General features: G+C 45.9%; 1 protein-coding gene across 5 annotated transcripts in view; it reads left to right on the plus strand.

Annotated features, from left to right (window-relative positions):
* The window catches only part of mybpc1 (myosin binding protein C1), an 88,374-nt gene that overhangs the window by 22,461 nt on the left and 44,906 nt on the right, over positions 1-21,007 (plus strand). For 3 of the 5 annotated variants that reach the window (XM_055650526.1, XM_055650523.1, XM_055650524.1), the window contains exons 3-10: positions 45-161; positions 2,986-3,018; positions 6,031-6,096; positions 8,526-8,567; positions 12,018-12,053; positions 13,519-13,623; positions 16,020-16,168; positions 18,918-19,035. In XM_055650526.1, coding sequence (XP_055506501.1) covers positions 45-161; positions 2,986-3,018; positions 6,031-6,096; positions 8,526-8,567; positions 12,018-12,053; positions 13,519-13,623; positions 16,020-16,168; positions 18,918-19,035 — 666 coding nt within the window. The remainder of the gene's footprint in view (positions 1-44; positions 162-2,985; positions 3,019-6,030; positions 6,097-8,525; positions 8,568-12,017; positions 12,054-13,518; positions 13,624-16,019; positions 16,169-18,917; positions 19,036-21,007) is intronic. The other 2 variants (XM_055650525.1, XM_055650527.1) reach the window with 2 other exon arrangements.

Raw genomic sequence — 21,007 nt, forward strand, 5'->3', positions numbered from 1 at the left:
CCTCTGACACCCATACTAATCACCCGTTCTGATCCTCTTTGCAGATGGAAAAGGCAGTCCTGAAGTGCCCGCTACCCCCACACCAGCAGCCCCAGCAGCCCCAGCAGCTCCAGCAGCTCCAGCAGCTCCAGCAGCACCAGCAGCTCCAGCAGCTCCAGCAGGTGAGTGAGACAATAATCTAACTCAATCTAAAAACAAACTACTGGAGGAACCCAACGAACTGAGCAGCATCGGTCGGTGGCAAGCAGCCTGGCTTTGTACTCCATTCCCTTTCCCCCACGCTGGGAGAGCCACTGCCTCACAGCGCCAGAGACCCGGGTTGGATCCTGATCTCGGGTGCTGTCTATGTGAAGTTTGAGCGCACAGGTTTTCTCCGGCCTCCAGTTTCCTCCCACATCCCAAAGACTTGCTGGGTTTGTAGGTTAATTGACCCTCTGTAAATTGCTGCTAGGATATAGGGAATGGATAAGAAAGTGGGATAACATAAAACTAGTGTGGACGGGTGATCCATGCTCGGCATGGACTCGGTGTGCTGTATCTTTTAATCAATCAATATCTCTTGAATTCCCCCGTCCAAAAACCCAATGGTCTCGGCCTTAAATAACTGGGTATCCGTGTCCGTCTGTGGTCAATTCTAAAGGGTCGCATTTATCGGAGGTTAAACATTATCCTTCTCTCAGCCCTAAATGATTGACCCTCCCTTACCTGCAACTAGAAACATAGAAACATAGAAAATAGGTGCAGGAGTAGGCCATTTGGGCCTTCGAACCAGCACCGCCATTCAATATGATCATGGCTGATCATTCAAAATCAGTACCCCGTTCCCGCTTTTTCCCCATATCCCTTGATTCCGTTAGCCTTAAGAGCTAAATCTAACTCTCTCTTGAAAACATCCAGTGAATTGGCCTCCACTGCCTTCTGTGGCAGAGAATTCCCCAGATTCACAACTGGGCGGAAAAGTTTTTCCTCATCTCAGTCCTAAATGGCCTACCCCTTATTCTTAAACTGTGTTCTGGACTCCCCCAACATTGGGATCATTTTTCCAGCATTTAGCCTGTCCAATCCCATAAGAATTTTATACGTTTCTAAACATAACTCTCTATATTCTCTCCATATATATAACTGTCCAGTCAATGACAAGGAAGCCTCGGCATCGACCCTATTGAACCCATCAGGGACCTCTGTGAGATCAACTCTGTTGCTCAAACTCCAAAGGCCAAGGTCCAAAGACAGCTCTTTCACCGCACAATCCATCTGAAGGACTCATTTTTGTTTTTGTGTCTTCTCCAAGTCTGTCCTTGACCAAAGGTGTGTGCATGCACAGGGTAGGATCTCAGCAAAGTTCTGAACTACCTCAACATGACTTCCTTTCGCTTGTTAGAATTCCTAAAATGCAACACCTATTAAACTCCATCACCCATTCCTCAGCCCACCTGCCCAACCGATCAAGAATCCTGCTGCAACTTTTGACAACCATCTTCACTATCGACAACACAACCCATTTTAGTGTCATCTGCAAATTTGCTAGTCATGCCATGTACGTTCTCATCCAAGTCGTTGATATAGGTCACACCAAATTCCTGAACAATCTCAGCAAGACTTCCTTTTACATTCCAACCCCTCTGCAAAAAATATGAGCATCTCAACATTTGCTCCCCCATTGCTCGTGAAACCTGCCTAATAAACCTCTGTATGAAGGTACAGTAAACCCTCACAATAATGTACTTCTATATAGTGGATTTTGGCTATAGCGGACCCGATGCTACCCAAGTTACCGCATGAGCTGGCATCACGTGGCATGCTTCCTGTTGCGGGAGCGGAGAGAACAAGCAGCAAGAATGCCACGTGAGTACCGGGCATGTCCCTGGTGCACTGCTTGTAGGGCCGGGAGCTCAGCGGCTCCTCAGCCTGCGAATTCCCTCTGGTTTAACCACCCCTCCCCATCACCCATCAACACCGTTTTTCTTCCCTCCCAGCCTTGGGTTAAACTAGTTAATACTTACCCACCTTACTCTGTTACAGCAGACAATCGGAAATAACAAACACCGTCCCCCTCCCTCCCTCCTGCGGTCCATTAGAGCCAGGATTTATTGAGTAATTTATCTGGGGTTAAATTAGTACCAGGGAAGACAGAGAAGTAGAGAAAGTTCCAGGAGAATGAAGCATGTCAGTTCTGACGAGAGGTCTTCAACATGAAACGTTGCTGCTTCCTACATCACCTATCTTCTGCTCTTTGTGAGGAAGTAAGATTTTCTACTAAACGGACCATCTTTCGGGTTAGGACCCTTCTTCACAGTCAGACCCGAAATGTCGTAAGATTCTGAAGACGGGTTCCAACCCGAAACGACGCCTGTCCATTCCCTCCGCGGATGCTGCCTGCCCCATTGAGTTCCTCCAGCACTTTGTGTTTTGCTCAAGACTCCAGCGTCTGCAGTTCCTTGTGTTTCTTGTTCAAACGTTCAGGAGGGGCTTTAAATGCTGCTGCCACACCCTGGCAATGACTTTCAGGGGAAAGTCTCGTCTTCCATTTTACATTCCAAGATGTTTTAGTTATTGTAACTTCTTATTTCTTATTTTATTATTGCAACCCCCACAGCGTACCATGGACCCACCGGAGTTGGAAGGAGGTAGTCTCAGTGAAAATAGTCGCTCAGCCTCTAAGTGCTGGAGTAACTCAGCAGGTCAGGCAGCATCTCTGGAGAAAAATGATAGGTGACGTTTCAGGTCGGGACCCTTCTTCAGACATGAGGTTCCCAACCTGAAACGTCGCCTGTCCGTTTTCACCAGAGATGCTGCCTGACCCATTCAATTACTCTGAACTTTGTGCCTATCTTTGGCATAAACCAGCATCTGCAGTTTCTTGTTTCTACACTCAGCCACTGTCGAAGATACAAGGTGGGGAGAGGTTGACCAGGCATACTGCTCCAAACAGATTGGTTTAATGAAACAATAAAATTGTTACACTGGTGACTAATTTATTTGCAGAACAAAAAGAGAATGTTGCAGCCAGCTCCCCAGGTAAGTGTCCAACGTCTTGTGGCATTGACCCCAAATCTATTAACCCTTTGTGGTATTATGCAAGACTTCTTGTTGTGTGGCACCATGTTCAACTAACTGGATCTCCCATCTGTTTTACTATCAGGAGTCCCCTCTCTCAACCGATAGTGCTGGTATTATTCTGGTTTGTTGTATCCGTCCCTCTAATGTTCCTTCACATCTCACAATGTTCTTCAGACGACGGACTGTGGGAACCATCTTCATGTGTGCAAACGAGAGTGGAGGGGGTTAACTGCACTGAATGGCTGGTGTTTGATACATTTGTTCTGATTGTCCACTGGACTATTTCTGTCACACAGGTTAACACAAGGTTGGCAAGCTGGTGTACCTTTCGATATGTCTTGAGCAAGAGACTCGGTTTTTGGGGGTGGGGGGGGGGGGGGGGTCTTATACTGAGAAAGTGGGGGAGGGGGGCACTCTTTGTAATCCCCTCCTAATGCTCATGAATTCATAAGTATTAGAAGCAGAATTAGGCCATTCAGGCCATTGAGTTTATTCCGCCATTCAATCATGGCTGATCTATCTTTCTCTCTCAACCCCATTCTCCTGCCTTCTGCTCATAACCTTTGATGTCCTTACTAATTAAGAACCTGTCAATCTCTACTTTAAAAATATCCAATGACTTGGCCTCCACAGCCAACTGTGGCAGTGAATTCCACAGAGTCACCACCCTCCGGCTAAAGAAATTCTTCCTCATCTCCTTTCTAAAGATACGTCCTTTTATTCTGAGGCTGTGCCCTGTGATCCTAGACTCTCGCACTGCTGAGATCGCTGTTGAAAACAAACCGGTGATTACCTTGATTAGCCCTTTCACTGGACTGTGAATTACCCTCGGTTCCGTGCAGGGGAAGATTTCTGTCCCAGGGGGTTGGGTGGGGTCTTGGATCAAGGCCCTTCCAGGCACTCCCAGGGCAATGGGAATCAGACGGCTCTTTCAAGGCCAAGCAGGGGTTAAAATCCCATCCATTCCCGGCACGTGGGACTACTTCCAAACTTCCAAGGCCAGGATTGACCCGAGACATGAGTGGAAGAGAGGAGCTGGCCGTTAATCCTAACGCAGGTTGCAATTCAGTTCTGGACAAACTCGTCCCAAGATTTGACTACTGCTCTTCAAGGTGGTTTGTTTCATGCTGAAGATTCCAGCATCTACATTTCCTCTGGTCCTTGGTGTGAATGTGTCTAGGGTTAGTAGGACCATTCCTTTTTTAGTTTATTACTGTCACGTGTTACGAGGTACAGCAAAAAGCTCTTGTTTGTGTGCTATCCAGTCAACGTAAAGGCAATACGTGAATACGATCAAGTCATCCACAGTTAAAGGATACTGGGTACAAATCAAGTCCAATTAAAGATAGATCAGAGGTCGCCAAATGAGGTAGATGGGCGGTCAGGTAGTTGGTGAGAGGACGGGTCAGATGCCTGATAACAGCTGGGAGGAAACCGTCCCTGAATCAGGAGCTGCGTGCTTCCACACATCTGTGCCTCTTGCATGATGGCAGAGGGGAGAAGAGGACATGACCAGGGTGAGACTGGTCCTTGATGATTACACAGAAAAGCTGGAGAAACTCAGCGGGTGCAGCAGCATCTATGGAGCGAAGGAAATAGGCAACGTTTCGGGCCGAAACCCTTCTTCAGACTGATCAGGGGGGGTCTCTTTAACACTGGTCCTTGATGATGCCGGTTGCAGCATGAAGTGCTACTTTCCAACCGGCTCTTGAATCCACCTGGTTGGAGTTGACCAGTGGATGTCAGAGTGGGTGGTCAGACCCTCGACGTTACTGCTTGTGTCGCGGGGGGGGTCACTCTGCAGAGAAGCTTTGGGATTGAGCAAGGACAAGTTGTGTCATGTGCTCAGCAAGAGTCAACCCACTTGGCTTCGATCTAATCTGGGAAGTAGCCGGTCCAATGCAGAGTTTAACAGGATCGGGCGTTGCTGGAGGGATACCGGGGAACGTGCTTTTGCTCTGGTTTTAGCCTGCACCTAGAGGAGATGCCCGTGAGCGTAGATCACCTCACTACCCTCACTGGATCACCCCCACCCCCAGCCTGCTCTTGGTGGAACCTCACAGACACAGGGGCCAATGCAGAATTCCTGGGAGGCTGGCAGCATCAACATTCACACTAACCGCTTCTCCTGCCCACCCTCCGCCCGCAACCTCGATCGATTAAAATGTGCAATGAAATGGCTCACATGTCACATTTGTGGCTTGTCACATGATTCACCGGCGTTGACCCACGATTATGTGCGATGGCAGTGGGATAGTCCAGAACAAGGGGTCACAGTTTAAGGATAAGGGGGAAATCTTTTAGGACCGAGATGAAATTATTTTTTTTCACACAGTGAATCTCTGGAATTCCCTGCCACAGAATGTAGTTGAGGCCAGTTCATTTGCTATATTTAAGAGGGAGTTCGATGTGGCCCTTGTGGCTAAAGGGATCAGGGGGTATGGAGAGAAGGCAGGTACAGGATACTGAGTTGGATGATCAGCCATGATCATGTTGAATGGCGGTGCAGGCTCGAAGGGCCGAATGGCTTACTCCTGCATCTATTTTCTATGTTTCTATGTTACGTTTTACCAGTGAGAGGTGCAGGGTCCAGTTTGACCGTCTGTTGGCAAACACTTCCTTGTGTTAATCTGGTTTCACCACCAGTTGATGCATGGTTTTTGTGCAGGGCGACCATTCAGTTCTTGCCTCCAGCACCTACCCTGCTTATGTGGGCATTTGAGTCAAAGTGTCTGTGTGTGTGTCTGTGTGTGTGTGTGTGTGTATGTGTATCTGTGTGTGTGTGTGTGTGTGTGTGTGTGTGTGTGTGTGTGTGTGTGTGTGTGTGTGTGTGTGTGTGTCTGTGCATGTATAATTATATCTGTGTGTCTGCAGTATGTATGTAAATGTGCACACATGTCATGTGAATATTATCCGTGTCCTCGTGTATTTTGTGTCACGTTAACTCTCAAGTCCTGTCAACACCTTCAGAAAATGCTCCTGTGACTGAGACAGAAGAAGATCAATCAAAGACCACACCGCCGTCACCAGGAGGAGGTTAGACACGTGTGATCAGTAGCAATGTATACTGTGTGCACATATATGTGTGTGTATTCCCATACCATGACATCATGGATTAACAAATTCCTATGGTGTGACTAACTATGTATTAAGTGGAAATGAATGTTAGCTACTTATTTTTAACTCTGAATTACATCTATTCATCTCCATATGAATCTCCATATATATTTCAGGTTGAAAGAATCATGTGCATGTTCTGACCCTCAATAATCATTCAGTAAAGTAGAAGTTTTATTGAGTTCATTGGAGGTCGGATGAATGTTAGTCCAAGTGGCTACTGCCCTATGACTGCTGATTAATTGCTCGAAGGACTGAGATGGCCGAAAGTGACAGAGAAGGACATGTCGGTAGAAGGTGTCCTCAAAATGGATCAATTCTACCCTTTCTGGTGCTGTTAGGGTTTCATGGTGGTAATGTTGCCGCTCCGACGCTTTCTGAAGACCAGCGTGTGGAAGAGATGGAGATAGTCATACAACACAGAAACGGGCCCTTCGGACCAACTCATCCATGCCGACCAAGATGCCCCATCTAACGCCATTTGTCCCAAATCCCTCTAAACCTTTCCTATCCATGTACCAGTGGCATGTGCCTTTTAAATGTTGTTCTGGCATCTGCCTCAACTGGCAGCTCATTCCATGTACCTACCATCCTCTGTCTGAAGAAAATGAGATGATGTTCATCTTCCTGAGGCTGGGACCACCTTGAAGAAAGTCAACTTGTTGCTGAACAGCAGTGGATGGGAACTGAATCTGAGCAGGCAACAGAATGGCAAGTTATAGAGGGCAGATTATAGTTCTCCATCTTCGGAGCTGATGGCCACAATACCATGTTCAATGTCTACAATGGGGTAGAGGTGAATCAGACACGTAGTTTTAGACTTTAGAGATATAGCGTGGAAATGAGGTATTCGGCCCACCGAGTCCACTCTGAACAGCAATCATCATGTATACTAGCACTATCCTGCACACTAGGGACAATTTACCATTTTTTTTAGTGAAGCTAATTAACCTACAAATATGGGAAGAAACCGGAGCACCCAGAGAAAACCCACGCGGTCACGGGGAGAACGTACAAACTCCGTACAGACAGCACCCGCAGTCAGGATCGAACCCGGGTCTCCGCCGTTCTAAGGCAGCAACTCTGCCGCTGCGCCACCATGCTGCCCTTATATAAGGACCGTTCAGAAGCCTGATAAGGGAGAGGAAGAAGCTGTTCCTGCGTCTGGTGGTGCGCGCTTTCAAGCTTCTGTACCTTGTGCCGCAGAGGGGTGGGGAATCCACAAACCACTACCCTGTGCTCCCGCAGTGTAAGGCTATCTCTGGGCTACAGCTGCGCTTTGATGGACAGCACAGATGCGTGACATGGTCAGGTCTGCCACAATAGCCTGGAATGAGGAGACCATGACCGCTGTATATTTAGCAACAGAAGGAGGATTAGGTTTGCCTGCTCAGAGTCAGTCTTGGGCACATAACTTGCGTTTATAATAAGGTCGGATACCTGACCCTAGAACAACTTGGCTGCACGGAGATAATGAAGGATATTTTTACTGAGTGAGCGTAGAGCCGTGAGTTCAGGGTGGGTGGGATTGGAGTGGGCAAGGGGAGTGGAGATGGATATCGCACCAGCAGTTGGAAGTAAAAAGGCCCATAGTGGGTAGAAGGCGGTAGAGTATCTGAATGTCTGAATGATCAATCATTGATCATCCCCCGACACATTCAAAGACCCACTTCTCCCACTCAATAGCAGAAACATCACGGGATGCTCAAGATCAGACGATCGCTAGGGTTTTTGTTGCAAAAGTTACAACAAAATACGTGCTCATGCATTACTCTATTGCAATTAGGGATAAAAGATAGGGGCAGGACCAGTCTTCAAATGTGATATTTTGCTCGCTGTGAACTCAAATCTCGTATCAAGGCATTTAATTTAATGACGAAGGTTCATGAAATCTATCATACGAAAGAAATAACTCGACACTCTCCAAAGATGTCGGCTAAAAGGCTTGGTTTAATTGTGAATTGTCCCTAGTGTGTAGGATAGTGTAAGTGTGCAGGGGATCACTGGTGTTTCCTCGCCGTATCTCTGAACTAAACTAGACTTCCCCCGTGCAAAGCATCACTTAGAGGTATTCGAATGCGAGAGTGTTTTTTTAATTTCTGTGTGTGTTTGTTTTGTGTCTGTCTCCGTACATCGTTCAAAGGCCTTTAACTCATTTGTGTCTGTACCTTGTGCACTGTGTGTCCACAATGAGTGAGACACAGACCTCAGCAAATACTTCCCAGCCAGGTAATCCACCATGCTTGACTGGTGAGATCAATACAGGGCATCTATTCACCATAAAACTCTCTCTACGTACACTTCTGTGAACTGATGTGTTTTCCCCAATTCTAATTATTTTCTTTTAGCAGAAGGACCCCCTAGTCCTCAGCTGCCCAATGACACCCAGGGTAAGTAGTGTTCTTGGCATATGTTGTTGTTATGGAAGAGTGAGCAGGTGATGGAGGCTGTTGGGTTAAAATGGATTAAACAAGGGCGTTTTCCTTCATTTTTAGTATAGTTTTAGTTTAGTTTTAGCTTAGTTTTAAGGGAGACAGCATGGAAACAGGCCCTTCGGCCCACCAGGTCCGCGCCGACCCGCGATCACCCATACACCAGTTCTACCCTACAAACTCGGGATGATTTACAGAAGCCAATTAACCTACAAACCTGCACCTTTTTGGAGTGTGGAAGGAAACCGGAGCACCCGGAGAACACAAATGCGGTCACAGAGAGACAACGCAAACCCTGGCCAGGCATCACCTGTAGTCAGGATCGAACCCAGGTCTCTACTGCTGCACCACCGTGCCACCCTTCTAGGGTTAAAGGTTTTAGTTTTAGTTTGGTTTTAGTTCAGTAGGTTTAGTTTTGTTGATTATTGTTATATTTACCGAGTGAAAAGGTTTTGATTGCGTGCTATCCAGTCAGAGAAAAGACTATACATGATTACAATCAACCCGCCCGCAGAGCACAGATAAAGGATAAAGTACAACATTCAGTGCAAGATTAAAGTCCGAGAGAGTAAGAAATGCTGCTGCTGAAATAAAGATTTTAAAAGGTGGAGCGATTTTAATGGCTGATAGCAGATCTTCTCCTGGGGCCGGCACACACACAGAGCCGCCACGCTCCACCTCCATCTTGAGGATATTCCAGTGGAGTGTTGAAGAGAAACGTTTCTCTCTTTCCCCATCCGCTGGTTAAGGAGGAGCGTCTGAAGCCGTCGACTGCTCTCGTGAAGTGCCGCGGCCAACATGCCCCACCCAGCCTGTGCTAACACGAAGGGTTAACTGTCGCTTGCTTGCATGCCTTGGCCACACACTCCATCTCCCTGATGCGCAGCTCGCTAGCAATGGAGCATCGCTGGTATTTAGGCGTGAGGGGGTGAGGGGAGGGGGGCACGAAGGTGAGACCAGACCTTTGGTGCAGGAGAGGAGACATCCTGTGTGTGTGTGAGACTAGTCCAGTATGCCAACTTTGTCGGCATGGACAGTGAGGCTGTTTCCATGCCTACAGCTCCACGACTGTACGTTTCTACAGCCCTTCCCCCAGCCCTGATGGAAAATGATTACTACCAAGCAAAGTATTACTACTTAGTTGGATAGACACAAAGTGCTGGAGTAACTCAGCGGGTCAGGCAGCATCGCTGGAGAACATGGATGCGAGTCGTTTTGGGTCGGGTCATCTGTAGAAGGGTCCCTACCCAAAACGCCATCGATCCATGTTCAAGATTTTCAGTTTTCATGGTCAGTTTATTGTCACATGTGCCAATTAAGGTACAGTGAAATCCGAATTACCATACAGCCATACTAAAAAAAAACGTTACAAGACACACAAATATATAAAACTTAACATAAACATCCACCACAGCAGATTCCCCATATTCCTCACTGTGATGGAAGGCAATAAAGTCCAATTTTCTTCCTCATTATTCTCCCGAGGTTGGGGCAGCCAAGCCACTCGCATTCGGGACGATCGTAGCTCCCGCAGCCGGCAGTCGAAGCCCCCGCGTCGGGGCGATTGAAGCTCCTGCGGCTTGGAGTTCCCGAAGTCGGTCTCTAACCAGAGACCCCGAGCTCCACAATGTTAACGTCTCCCACGGTTGGAGCTCCGAGGTCGATCCCTGGCAAAGGGATTGCGAGCTCCGTGATGGGACGTCCTGCAGGCTCCCGTGGTGGAGCTCCCAAAGTCGGCCTCCAGCAAAGGCCGCCAACTCCACGATGTTAGGCCGCAGTGCGGATACGATACGATATACGATATAAAAAGTCTCATCTCCGTCGATGTCAGAGATTAGAAAAAGTTTCCCCCAACCCCCACCCCCTACATAAAACAAACTAAAGAACACTTAAAACATACATTCAACACATACAAACAAAGAAGGAAGGGGCAGACAGGCTGTTGGCGAGGCAGCCATTGCTGGCACCACCCGTTCTCCAGAGATGCTGCCTGACCCGCTGAGTTACTCCAGCATTTTCTGTTTATCTTTGGTATGAACCAGCATCTGCAGTTAATTTTTATCCCGAGATAGTTGTAATGAGACTCAGACGGGACATTGATGGTGTGATCTTGCAGTCTGTCTGCTAACCTCACCCTCCCATGCTTTGCAAGTCATGGCTGGAGAGGTGCAGTGACAGACTTGGCTTGCCGGTATAAACGGGGAGGGGCCAACGCGATTGTATTGCTAACTCCGTTGAGGAAACTCTGCCCCAGAAAATCTCTGACGTCCAGAAGGCACTGAAGCGGCAAGAGTTGTACCCTGACTCAGTCACGCCCAGAAGAAAATGCAAACCAGGGAGGAAGACATAGAGGAACATAGAACATAAAACAGTGCAGCACAGGAACAGGCCCTTCAGCCCACAATGTCCGTGCTGAACATGATGCCAAGATAAACTAAACACCCATACCTGCGTGTGATCCATATCCTTCCATTCGTTTTTTGTTTTTTTTAATTTTTAATCAGTATTTTTATTAGAAGCAGTGTACAGTAGTATAAACCGTGGCAAAAGACATAATTCATTTTGTGTACAACTTGTATTTTAAATTTAGCAAGAGAAAGGTAACACAAGAAAGAGAAAGCGAGAAAAGGAAATAGTGAAGTATAGACCCTCTGGAGTACCACTCCCGGGGTTAACAAGTGATAGCCTGTAGAAAGATAAGGAGAAAAATCCATAGAATTGTTTAAAAAAAAAAGAAGGAAAAGAGAAGGAAAAAGAAAAAAGAGAAAAGAAACAGAGAAGGGATATGCCTACTTCATATCTCACCACACCCATCACCCAGTTCAGAAACGGTTAATTTCCAGAGTTGAGTTGCACCATACTATACTTGTAATAAATCAATGAAAGGAGGCCATATCTTTAAGAATTGCTCTGATTTTCCTGCTCGGTTTGTTTATTTTAGTTTAGTTTATTGTCACGTGCACTGAGGTACAGTGATAAGCTATTGTTACATTCTCTCCAGTCAGCGGAAAGCGTATACATGATTACAATCGAGCCGTCCATGCAGTACAGATACAGGATAAAGGGAATATTGTTTGGGGCAAGATATATTCCCTGCATATCCTCTGCTGAAGAAAACTCCAGAGAGAAAACTAGAATGTAGTCTTCACATTTTATTTGAATGTTTGTTTAATTTTTTTTTTTCAGTTTTGGCTAACACTGCCTGTTTGAGAGATGACTCTTCCCTGATGTTGAAGGGGGGGAACATCATTTGGTTGGGATGTTGAGCAACCAATGATGAGTGGTGGGGTGGTTGGAAGGGGAGGATGGGTGAGAGACCACGATCTACGCCAGGTGGCGTCGCTGACAATGCTGAATTTCTCATGTGTGCTTTAAACTTTGGTTTGACTGTGTCTGTTCCCAAAACAGATGAGAAGCCGTCTGATTCTTCCAGGAAGAATTCGGGTATGTCTTCGCTGAAACCACCCATTGCAGCACATCACCACACTGCCAACACATAGAGGGCAATGCATCCATTGATTCAGTTCATTGGCTATATTTAAGACGGAGTTAGATGTGGCCCTTGTGGCTAAAAGGATCAGGGGGTATGGAGAGAAGGCAGGTACAGGATACTGAGTTGGATGATCAGCCATGATCATATTGAATGGCGGTGCAGGCTCGAAGGGCCGAATGACCTACTCCTGCACCTATTTTCTATGTTTCTATGTCTCTATGCTAATACTGGAATAGATAGGGTGAATGTACAGAGTCTCTTACCCTGGGTAGGGGTATCAAGGACAGGAGGGCGTAGGCTTAAGGTGAAAGGGGAAAGACTTAATAGGAACCTGAGGGGCAACTTTTTCACTCAGTGGGTGGTGGTTGAATGGAACGAGCGGCCAGAGGATGTAGGTGAGGCATGTACTATCACAATGTTAAAAATAAAACATTTGGACAGGTACATGATCGGAAAGGTTTACTGGGATATGGGAAAAGACATTTAAAAGACATTTGGAGAGGAACATAGTTAGGAAAGGTTTACGGGGATATGGGCTGAGCACAAAACACAGTCAGGTGGGACTAGTGTAGATGGGGCATCTTGTTCGGCATAGGCATGTTGGGTCACAGGACCGATTTCCGTATTGTTTGATTCTATGTCTCTATAACATATTTCCCGTAGATTCAATTGAAACCAGGTGCAATGTATTCTGCTTGTTCTGTGGATCATGGAGCTTAGCTTAGCTTCTGCACAGAGTTGGTATTGGTTTATTGTTGTTGTGTACTGGGATGCAGTGAAAGATTTTGATTACGTTCTCCCCAGCAAGTCATTCTAAACGTGTACGTCAGGCAGTGTAAGAAGGAAAGAGAAACAGCTTGTAGAATATAGAGTTACAGCTACAGAGAGAGAATGCAGATTTAAAAAAATACTTCAAGGGCTGCAACAAGGTAGATTGGAAGGTCGGGAATTGATCCTTAACATGTGAGATGACCGTTCAGCAGTCTGATAAAAGTGGGGAAGGAGCGGTTCTTGAGTCTGCTGTTACTCGATGACAAACCTTTGTTTATTCTGCCTGATGGGAGAGGGAATAACTAGGGTATGTGTGGCCCTTGACTATTTTCCCAAGGCATGAATAGATGGATGCATTGTTAGCTAAGTTGACAGCTCCAGGTGATTGCTCAAGTGTGCACCTTAAACCATTTTTTATTCCATTCAGGTTTGATGTCATGTAACACAATCAATCACCCTCATCGGTATCATGTCCCATAACCAACATCATCATGAATGAAACTGGATCCTCCCCCAAGGCTAACCTACCTTTTTAACAGCATGAATTACAGAGTTCGGAAGTGGAGAACGTAAAAACGATATTTCAGCACTCCCTCTGTTCTCTGTGCAGATGGTAATGTGCCTTTCTTTACTTTATGATTCAAGTGTGGTCGCTGGGAGAAGGACCTACAGAAGAGGGAGAGAAGTTGGATGATTCCAAGCGGTCCACCCTGTTCACTGAGCAGCCCCACAGTGGGACAGTCACTGTTGGTGAGTTCCCAGTGCCATGTGCTCCAGTCATAAGGTCATAAGGAGTAGGAGTGGAATTAGGCCATTCGGCCCATCAAGTCTTCTCCGCCATTTAATCATGGCTGATATATCTCTCTCTCCCTCCTAACCCCATTTTCCTGCCTTCGCCCCGTAACCTCTGACACCTGTACTAATTAAGAGTCTATCTATCTCTGCCTTAAGAATATCCACTGACTTGGCCTCCACAGTCTTCTGTGGCATGTAATTTCACAGATTCACCGCCCTCTGACTAAAGAAATGTCTCCTCATCTCCTTCCTAAAAGAAGGTCCTTTAATTCTACTCCTGGCACTGTATCATATTGCACATCCTGAGAAAAAGACACAAAGTGTTTGGAGTAACTGAACGGGTCGGTGCAGAATGTGGATAGGTGACGTTTTATCAGGTGACAGACATCGTCCCAACGCAAAACGTCACCTATCCGTGTTCTCCACAGATGCTACCTGACCCACTGAGTTACTCCCGCACTTTGCGTCTTTTTCTGTAAACTAACATCTGCAGTTCCTTGTTTCTACTCCCTTCCATGACGTTGGTTGCAGCAACAGAACTGAATTTCATGGAGTATATTTAATGCATAAAACCAACTTCCAACTCACAACCTAAACCTAAACCTGTGTTATTCCTGGACAATTACTGAATTTTCAAACAGCACTCCACTGAACGGTGCAATGCAAAGCTATCTCTAAATTAGTGTTATACCTTGATAAACACAAAATGCTGGAGTAACTCTGCTGGAAAGGCAGCATCTATGGATAGAAGGGATGGGTCAATGTAAACCAGCGTCTGCAGTTCCTTCCCACACATAGTGTTATACCTTACCTGGTTTGTCCAATATTGTGGTGCCTCCAAGTCAACTACCATGTCTGAGCTGCCCAGTCTTATACCTCATGAACCTTCTCTGAACTACCCAATAATACAACTCCTCTAAATTGCCCAAATATATTATTTCACTGAATTGCCCAATGCCTCTCAGATGCCTTGCCCAAGTAGCTGCCATCCGCTGTGCCAAAAATCTTAAGTCTCATAGACACATAGATACATACACAATAGGTGCAGGAGTAGGCCATTCCACCCTTCGAACCAGCACTGCCATTCAATGTGATCATGGCTGATCATCCACAATCAGTACCGAGTTCCTACCTTCTCCCCATACCCCTTGATTCTGCTAGCCCTAAGAGCTCTATCTAACTCTCTTTTCAATGTATCCAGTGAATTGGCCTCCACTACCTTCTGAGGCAGAGAATTCCACAAATTAACAACTTTCTGTGTGAAAATGTTTTTCCTCACCTCAGTTTTAAATAGTCTACCCCTTATTCTTAAACTGTGTACCTTGGTTCTGGACTCCCCCAACATCGGGAACATGTTTCCTGCATCTAGCGTTTTCAATCCCTTAATAATTTTATATGTTTTTATAAGATATCCTCTCATCCTTCTAAATTCCAGTGAATACAAGCCCAGTGGCTCCATTCTTTCATCCTATGACAGTCCCGCAATCCCGAGAATTAACCTCGAGGACCTATGCTGCACTCCCTCAATAACTCCCGCAATAATTTCCTCAAATTAGGAGATCAAAACTACACACAATACTCCAGGTGTGGTCTCAATGTGAGGATTTGGACCAACATTACCCAATATGCAACTTTGAGGTTTTCCCCTCCCTAACCCAAGGGTACAGATATCAGCCCCCTTTTGCCATCCTGGATGAGGTCATGCAGATTGGAGATGGACCTTGAGATCTTTTTGGCCACTGGTTGCTTTGCAACTCACGACTACAGGTTGTCGAGTCACTGGTGTTCTTGCTGAGTCGGAGACTACTGTTCCAAGCACCTGGCTTCCAAAGTTCTCACATTAGAAGATAGATGCAGGAAATGGAGGCCATATGGCCTTTGTACCTTGCCCCACCAATCAGCACAATTGTGATTGATCTGCCCCAGGCCTCATCTCTTCTGGGTGTGTTCCCCAGAGCCCTCAATTCCCTAATTTAGTTTAGTTTAGTTTAGAGATGCAACGTAGATACTGGCTCTTCGGCCCATCGAGTCTGCGCTGACCAGTGATCACCTGTTCACACTATTTCTATCCGACACTAGGGATAATTTAAAGAAACAAATTCACTTACAAACCCGCACGTCTTTGGATTGTGGGAGAAAACCGGAGCACCCGGAGGAAACACTTGCGGTCATGGGGAGTACGTACAAACTCTGTACAGACAGCACACGTAGTCAGGATCGAACCCGGGTCTCTGGCGCTGTAAGGCAACAACTCTACCGTCGTGCCGCCCATGACTGTACCACCCCGCCCGCAAGGATCACACTCCTTAAATAACCCCGATGATATGATGTGTAAATATTCCCTCCTATAGGTGGAGATATCACTTTTGTGGCAAAGGTGGAAACCAAGGATCTCCTGCGGAAGCCAAACGCAAAGTGGTTCAAGGGCAAGTGGTTGGACCTGGCCAGCAAAGCGGGGAAACACCTCCAGCTGAAGGAGTCATTCGACAGAATCACCAGGGTAAGAAGGCAGTCTCCATCCAAAGTAGCTTCCTTTTGATTATTCTTTTTTCTCTTGCGGTACTATTTTAAAAAGAAATTAAGAACTAATTTCTAGTTAACTGGTTCTAGAAATATTGTAAAAATTGTAAATGTTCACTAGTGTGCAGGATAGCACTAGTGTATGGGGCGATCGCTAGTTGATACAGACTCGGTGTGCCAAAGGGCCTGTTTCCCTGCAGTATCTCTAAAGTCTCAAGTCTATCTCCATCGTGGCATCTCGCCCAATGCTTTTGCTCAACCAACATCAGATGTGTGGAAAGTTGATGTCCTTAAAATGGCCGACACATTACGCCAATGGCTGCAGTTCATACGTGCTTCAATGGCCATGGACTACTCTGGGACAGCCCCCGAAGGTGCTATAGTAACACCAGCTCTACAACTGTGATTAGTTTTGCTCACCCTGCTACAGAAAAGACGCCATTAAGCTGGAAAGAATGCTGAGAAGATTTACAAGGAGGTTGCCAGGACACACCTGGCAAGAGGTTGGGCAGGCTAGGACTTTATTCCTTGGATCTTATAAAGGTTTAGGTTTAGTTTCATTTAATTTTTCATGTAGTTCAGAGATACAGAGTGAAAACAGGCCCTTCGGCCTATCGAGTCTGTGCCAACCAATGATCACCCATACCCTAGTTCTATGTTATTCTACTTTCCCACACCTCAGTCAGTACACGTGACAATAAACTAAACTCAGCATCCTACACACTAGGGGCAATTTTACAGAAGCTTATTAATCTACAAACCTGCACGCTTTTGGAATGTGGGAGGAAACCAGAGTACCTGGAGGAAATCCATGATCCTAGTTTCAGTCTAAAGCGCTGAAACGGCGCCTGTCTTTTCCCTCCCCAGATGCCGCCCGACCCACTGAGTTAGTCCAGCACTTTGCATTTTGCCCTAGTTGTAGATCAGCATCTCTTGTGCCCAAACACCCTCCCTTCTAGCCCCAGTGGGCTGGTGAGCAATGTTCCCATAGTCACTGCCAAAGAATAACAAGAGGGAGCAGGGAGCGCCGAGACCAACTTTCAGACCTTTGCCAGCAAGTGCCTCTGGAGGAAACCTGTGATTCCAATCTCGCTTCCCATTTCTGGAGCGTCATTAACAGGGGTTGGAGTCGCCGCTGTTAGTCGGGCCATTCTATTCTCCAAATATCCATTGCTGGAACGCATGCCAGTGTTAGCTATTCTCAGCTGTTGTGTCACAGGCCATGAAAGGAACTTGGGAGCTGTATGACCAAATGGACAAAGTGCTGTCATATTGGACTATTTTTACTTCACTTCTGCCATGGTAGCATTTGTGTGACAAGTTCCATCCGCACACTTCCAACTACAGTTAGAAATTCATTATTCATTGTAAAGATTTCATTGTTCCATTGTCGGTATGGATGAGAATTAAACTCTCTTGGTTCCTGAAATTGTATCTGTGTATAACATATTGTATATTGCATTCGAAATGCTGTAACACTATATTCTGCACTCTGGTCTTTTGCTCTTTGCACTTTCTGCTCCACTTGTATATAACTTGATTGTACTTGTGTCAAAGAGTGAAAGCACAGGAACAGGCCCTTCAGCCCAACTCATCCATGCCGCCCAAGATGCCCAATCTAGGCAAGTGCCATTTGCACGCGTTTGGCCCATATCCCTCTAAACCTTTCCAAACCACTCAAGTGGCATTTAAAAGTTGTTGTAGTACCTGCCTCCACTACCTCCTCTGGCAGCTCGATCCATATACCCACCACCCTCTGTGGGAAATCATGACTGCCATGCTATGAGTAGCAATGTTACAACATTTTGAGATTGTAAAAATCAAGTTATCCCATCAGATAAAGCATAAAAAAAAAAGTTTAATTTGACACCTAATTCACCTTCATATCTTCAGTATTACAAAAGTTATGGCCATTTTCATACTCGGAAATTAACATCTTGGTCCCTATTGCTTTTCCATTGACTTAACACAAAAGCTGTGATCAAGGACTGATCTGTTTGGATAGTACGCAAAACAAAGCTTTTCACTGTACCTCTGTGCACATGACACTAATAAACTTAAAGCTAAATTGTCAGCACAGTACGCAAGCTGAGTTTTTCACTGTATCTTGGTACACGTGACAATGATAAAGCAAATCCAATACCAAATTTTTGGAAACTGTTAGTATACGTCATACATTTGGTCTTTTATATCTCCACCCTTGGAAAAGATTGGACCAACTGGCCGGCATGTCAGTTGTACACAGCTCCTGTCATTGACTCATTGAGAGATACAGCATGGAAACTGGCCCTTCGGCCCACCGAGTCCATGCTGACCATTGATCACCTGTTCACACGAGTTCTATGCTCTCCCACTTTCTCCTCCACTCCCTACACACTATAGACAATGCGCAGAAGCCAATTAACCTACAAAACCCGCACGTCTTTGGGATGTGGAAGGAAACCGGAGCACCTGGAGGAAGCCCATGCGGTCACGGGGAGATCGTGCAAACTCCAGACAGACAGCACCCGAGGTCAGGATTGAACCGAGGTCTCCGGTTCTGCGAAGCAGGAGCTCTGCCAACTCTTGCCGCCGTAATATTCCCCAATGTTAATCTGATTCTTTAAATTCTGGAGACTCCAGGAGCAACCTCAACTCTGAGATACAGTTGCCCTGCACACGGTGCTTGACGTTCAAATGAGAGGTGACCTCTTACATTCACGCTCAATCTTTTCTTCTTTTATTTGCAGACTCACACTTTTGAAATGCAAATTATCAAAGCAAAGGAAAACTATGCTGGAAACTATCGCTGTGAGGTGTCCTGGAAGGACAAGTTTGACAGTTGCTCCTTTGATCTGGAAGTTATCGGTGAGGAACTTTTTATAAGTAATGGGACAGGTCCACTGAGGGAACATTTGCATTGGTTTAAAAAAAGACACAAAGTGCTGGAGTAACAGCTGGTCAGTTTTGGGTTGAAACCTTTCATAAGTCATTGCTGCAGAAGAATTAGGCCATTCAGCCCATCAATACTACTCTGCCTTTCAGTGATGGATGATCTAACTTTCCCTTTTCCCCATAATCTTTTTTAATCTTCCCCTTACTATCAAGAATGTGTCAATCTCCACCTTAAAAATACCCAGTGACATGGCCTCCAGAGTCATCTGTGGCAGTCACTTTTCTTGTAAAGCCGCCAATGTCAAGGTTTGCTGAAACTCTCTAATCAGGCACGACCTGAAACGTCACCTACCCATGTTCTCCAGAGATGCTGCATGACCCGCTGAGTTACTCCAGCATTTTGCGTCTTGTTCTGTTTAGCTCTGTTGTTTTAGACCCTCCCCGCATTATGTAAGGGTTGCAAGATCTGTCAGTAACCCAAAGCTGTTGACCAAGATCTCAAAAAGTTGCACCGCTAGGCTAATTAGTGACAGATTGGTACAGCCTTTAGTTAATTGTAGATGTTCCAGATTCAGGGACAGTTTCTTCCCAGCTGTTATCAAGCAACCGAACCATCCTATCACCAACAAGAGAATGGCCCCGATCTCCCTTCTACTTCATTGGAGACCCTCGGACTATCTTTAATCGGACTTTGCTGGACTTTATCTTCCACTAAACATTATTCCATTTATCCAGTATCTGTACACTGTGGACAGCTTGAGTGTAATCCTGCATAGTCTTTTCACTGACTGGATAACAGGCAAAAAGCTTTTCACTGTACTGTAAATCGGTGCATGTGACAATAATAAACTTAACTAAACATATTTAGAATTAGTTAACTAGTACAGATCTCAATGATAGTTTAAAACATGCCAAGCCAGAGCATGCAGGACTAAAGAGTTTCAACCTGTATTTTTATAACTATGGAGTCATAAACCATGGAAAAAGCCCCTTCAGCCCAACACCTCCATGCAGAACAAGATGTCCCATCTACACTTGTCCCACCTGCCCCTGTTTGAACCATATCCCTGAAAACCTTTCCTATCCATGTACCTATTCAAATGTCCTTTAAATGTTGTTATAGTGCCTGCCTCAACTACCTCTGCTGGCAGCTCGTTCCATACACCCACCAACATCTATGTGAGAAAGGTGCTGCTCAAGTTCCTGTTAAATCTTTCTCCTCTCACCTTAAACCTATACCGACCAATTTGTACCAGCTTTGTATGTAATATACAGGCACTCCTTGCCTTATGTAATATGCGACTTACGTAAACTCAAACTTGCCTAATCAATCTTTAAGCCCACTACCGAATTTTCAAATTGTACATAGTAAACATACACGTGTACAATAATACTCTAAGCGTTTCTGACTTGCATAGGATGTGAAGGTAGACAAAAATGTTGGAGAAACTCAGCGGGTGAGGCAGCATCTATGGAGCGAAGGAATAGGTGACATTTTGGGTCGAGACACTTCTTCAGACTGATGTGGGGGTGGTGGGTGGCGGGAAGAAGAAAGGAAGAGGCGGAGACAGTGGGCTGTGGGAGAGCTGGGAAGGGGAGGGAAATAGGATGCATAGCATGTGACTTGCGTAAGGCTTATGGGATGTGTTGGGCAGTGTCCAAATAGACATACATGTGAGCAGCATAGACCTGGTGACAAAATGGTCTTTACTGTGCCTGTTATTAAAGTGCGGCATTTCACTAGAATATAAAAACAGGGATGTAATGCTAGGGCTTTATAAGGCACTGGTCGGACCATAATTGGAGTATTGTAAGCAGTTTTGGGACCCAGATCTGAGGCAGGATGTGCGGGCGTTGGAGAGGGTCCAGAGGAGGTTTACGAGAATTATCCCAGAGATGATTGTGTTACCGTATGAAGAGCGTTTGACGGCACTGGGTCAATCGT

Source organism: Leucoraja erinacea, chromosome 19 (assembly GCF_028641065.1).
Source record: "Leucoraja erinacea ecotype New England chromosome 19, Leri_hhj_1, whole genome shotgun sequence".
Classification (NCBI taxonomy): Eukaryota; Metazoa; Chordata; class Chondrichthyes; order Rajiformes; family Rajidae; genus Leucoraja; species Leucoraja erinaceus.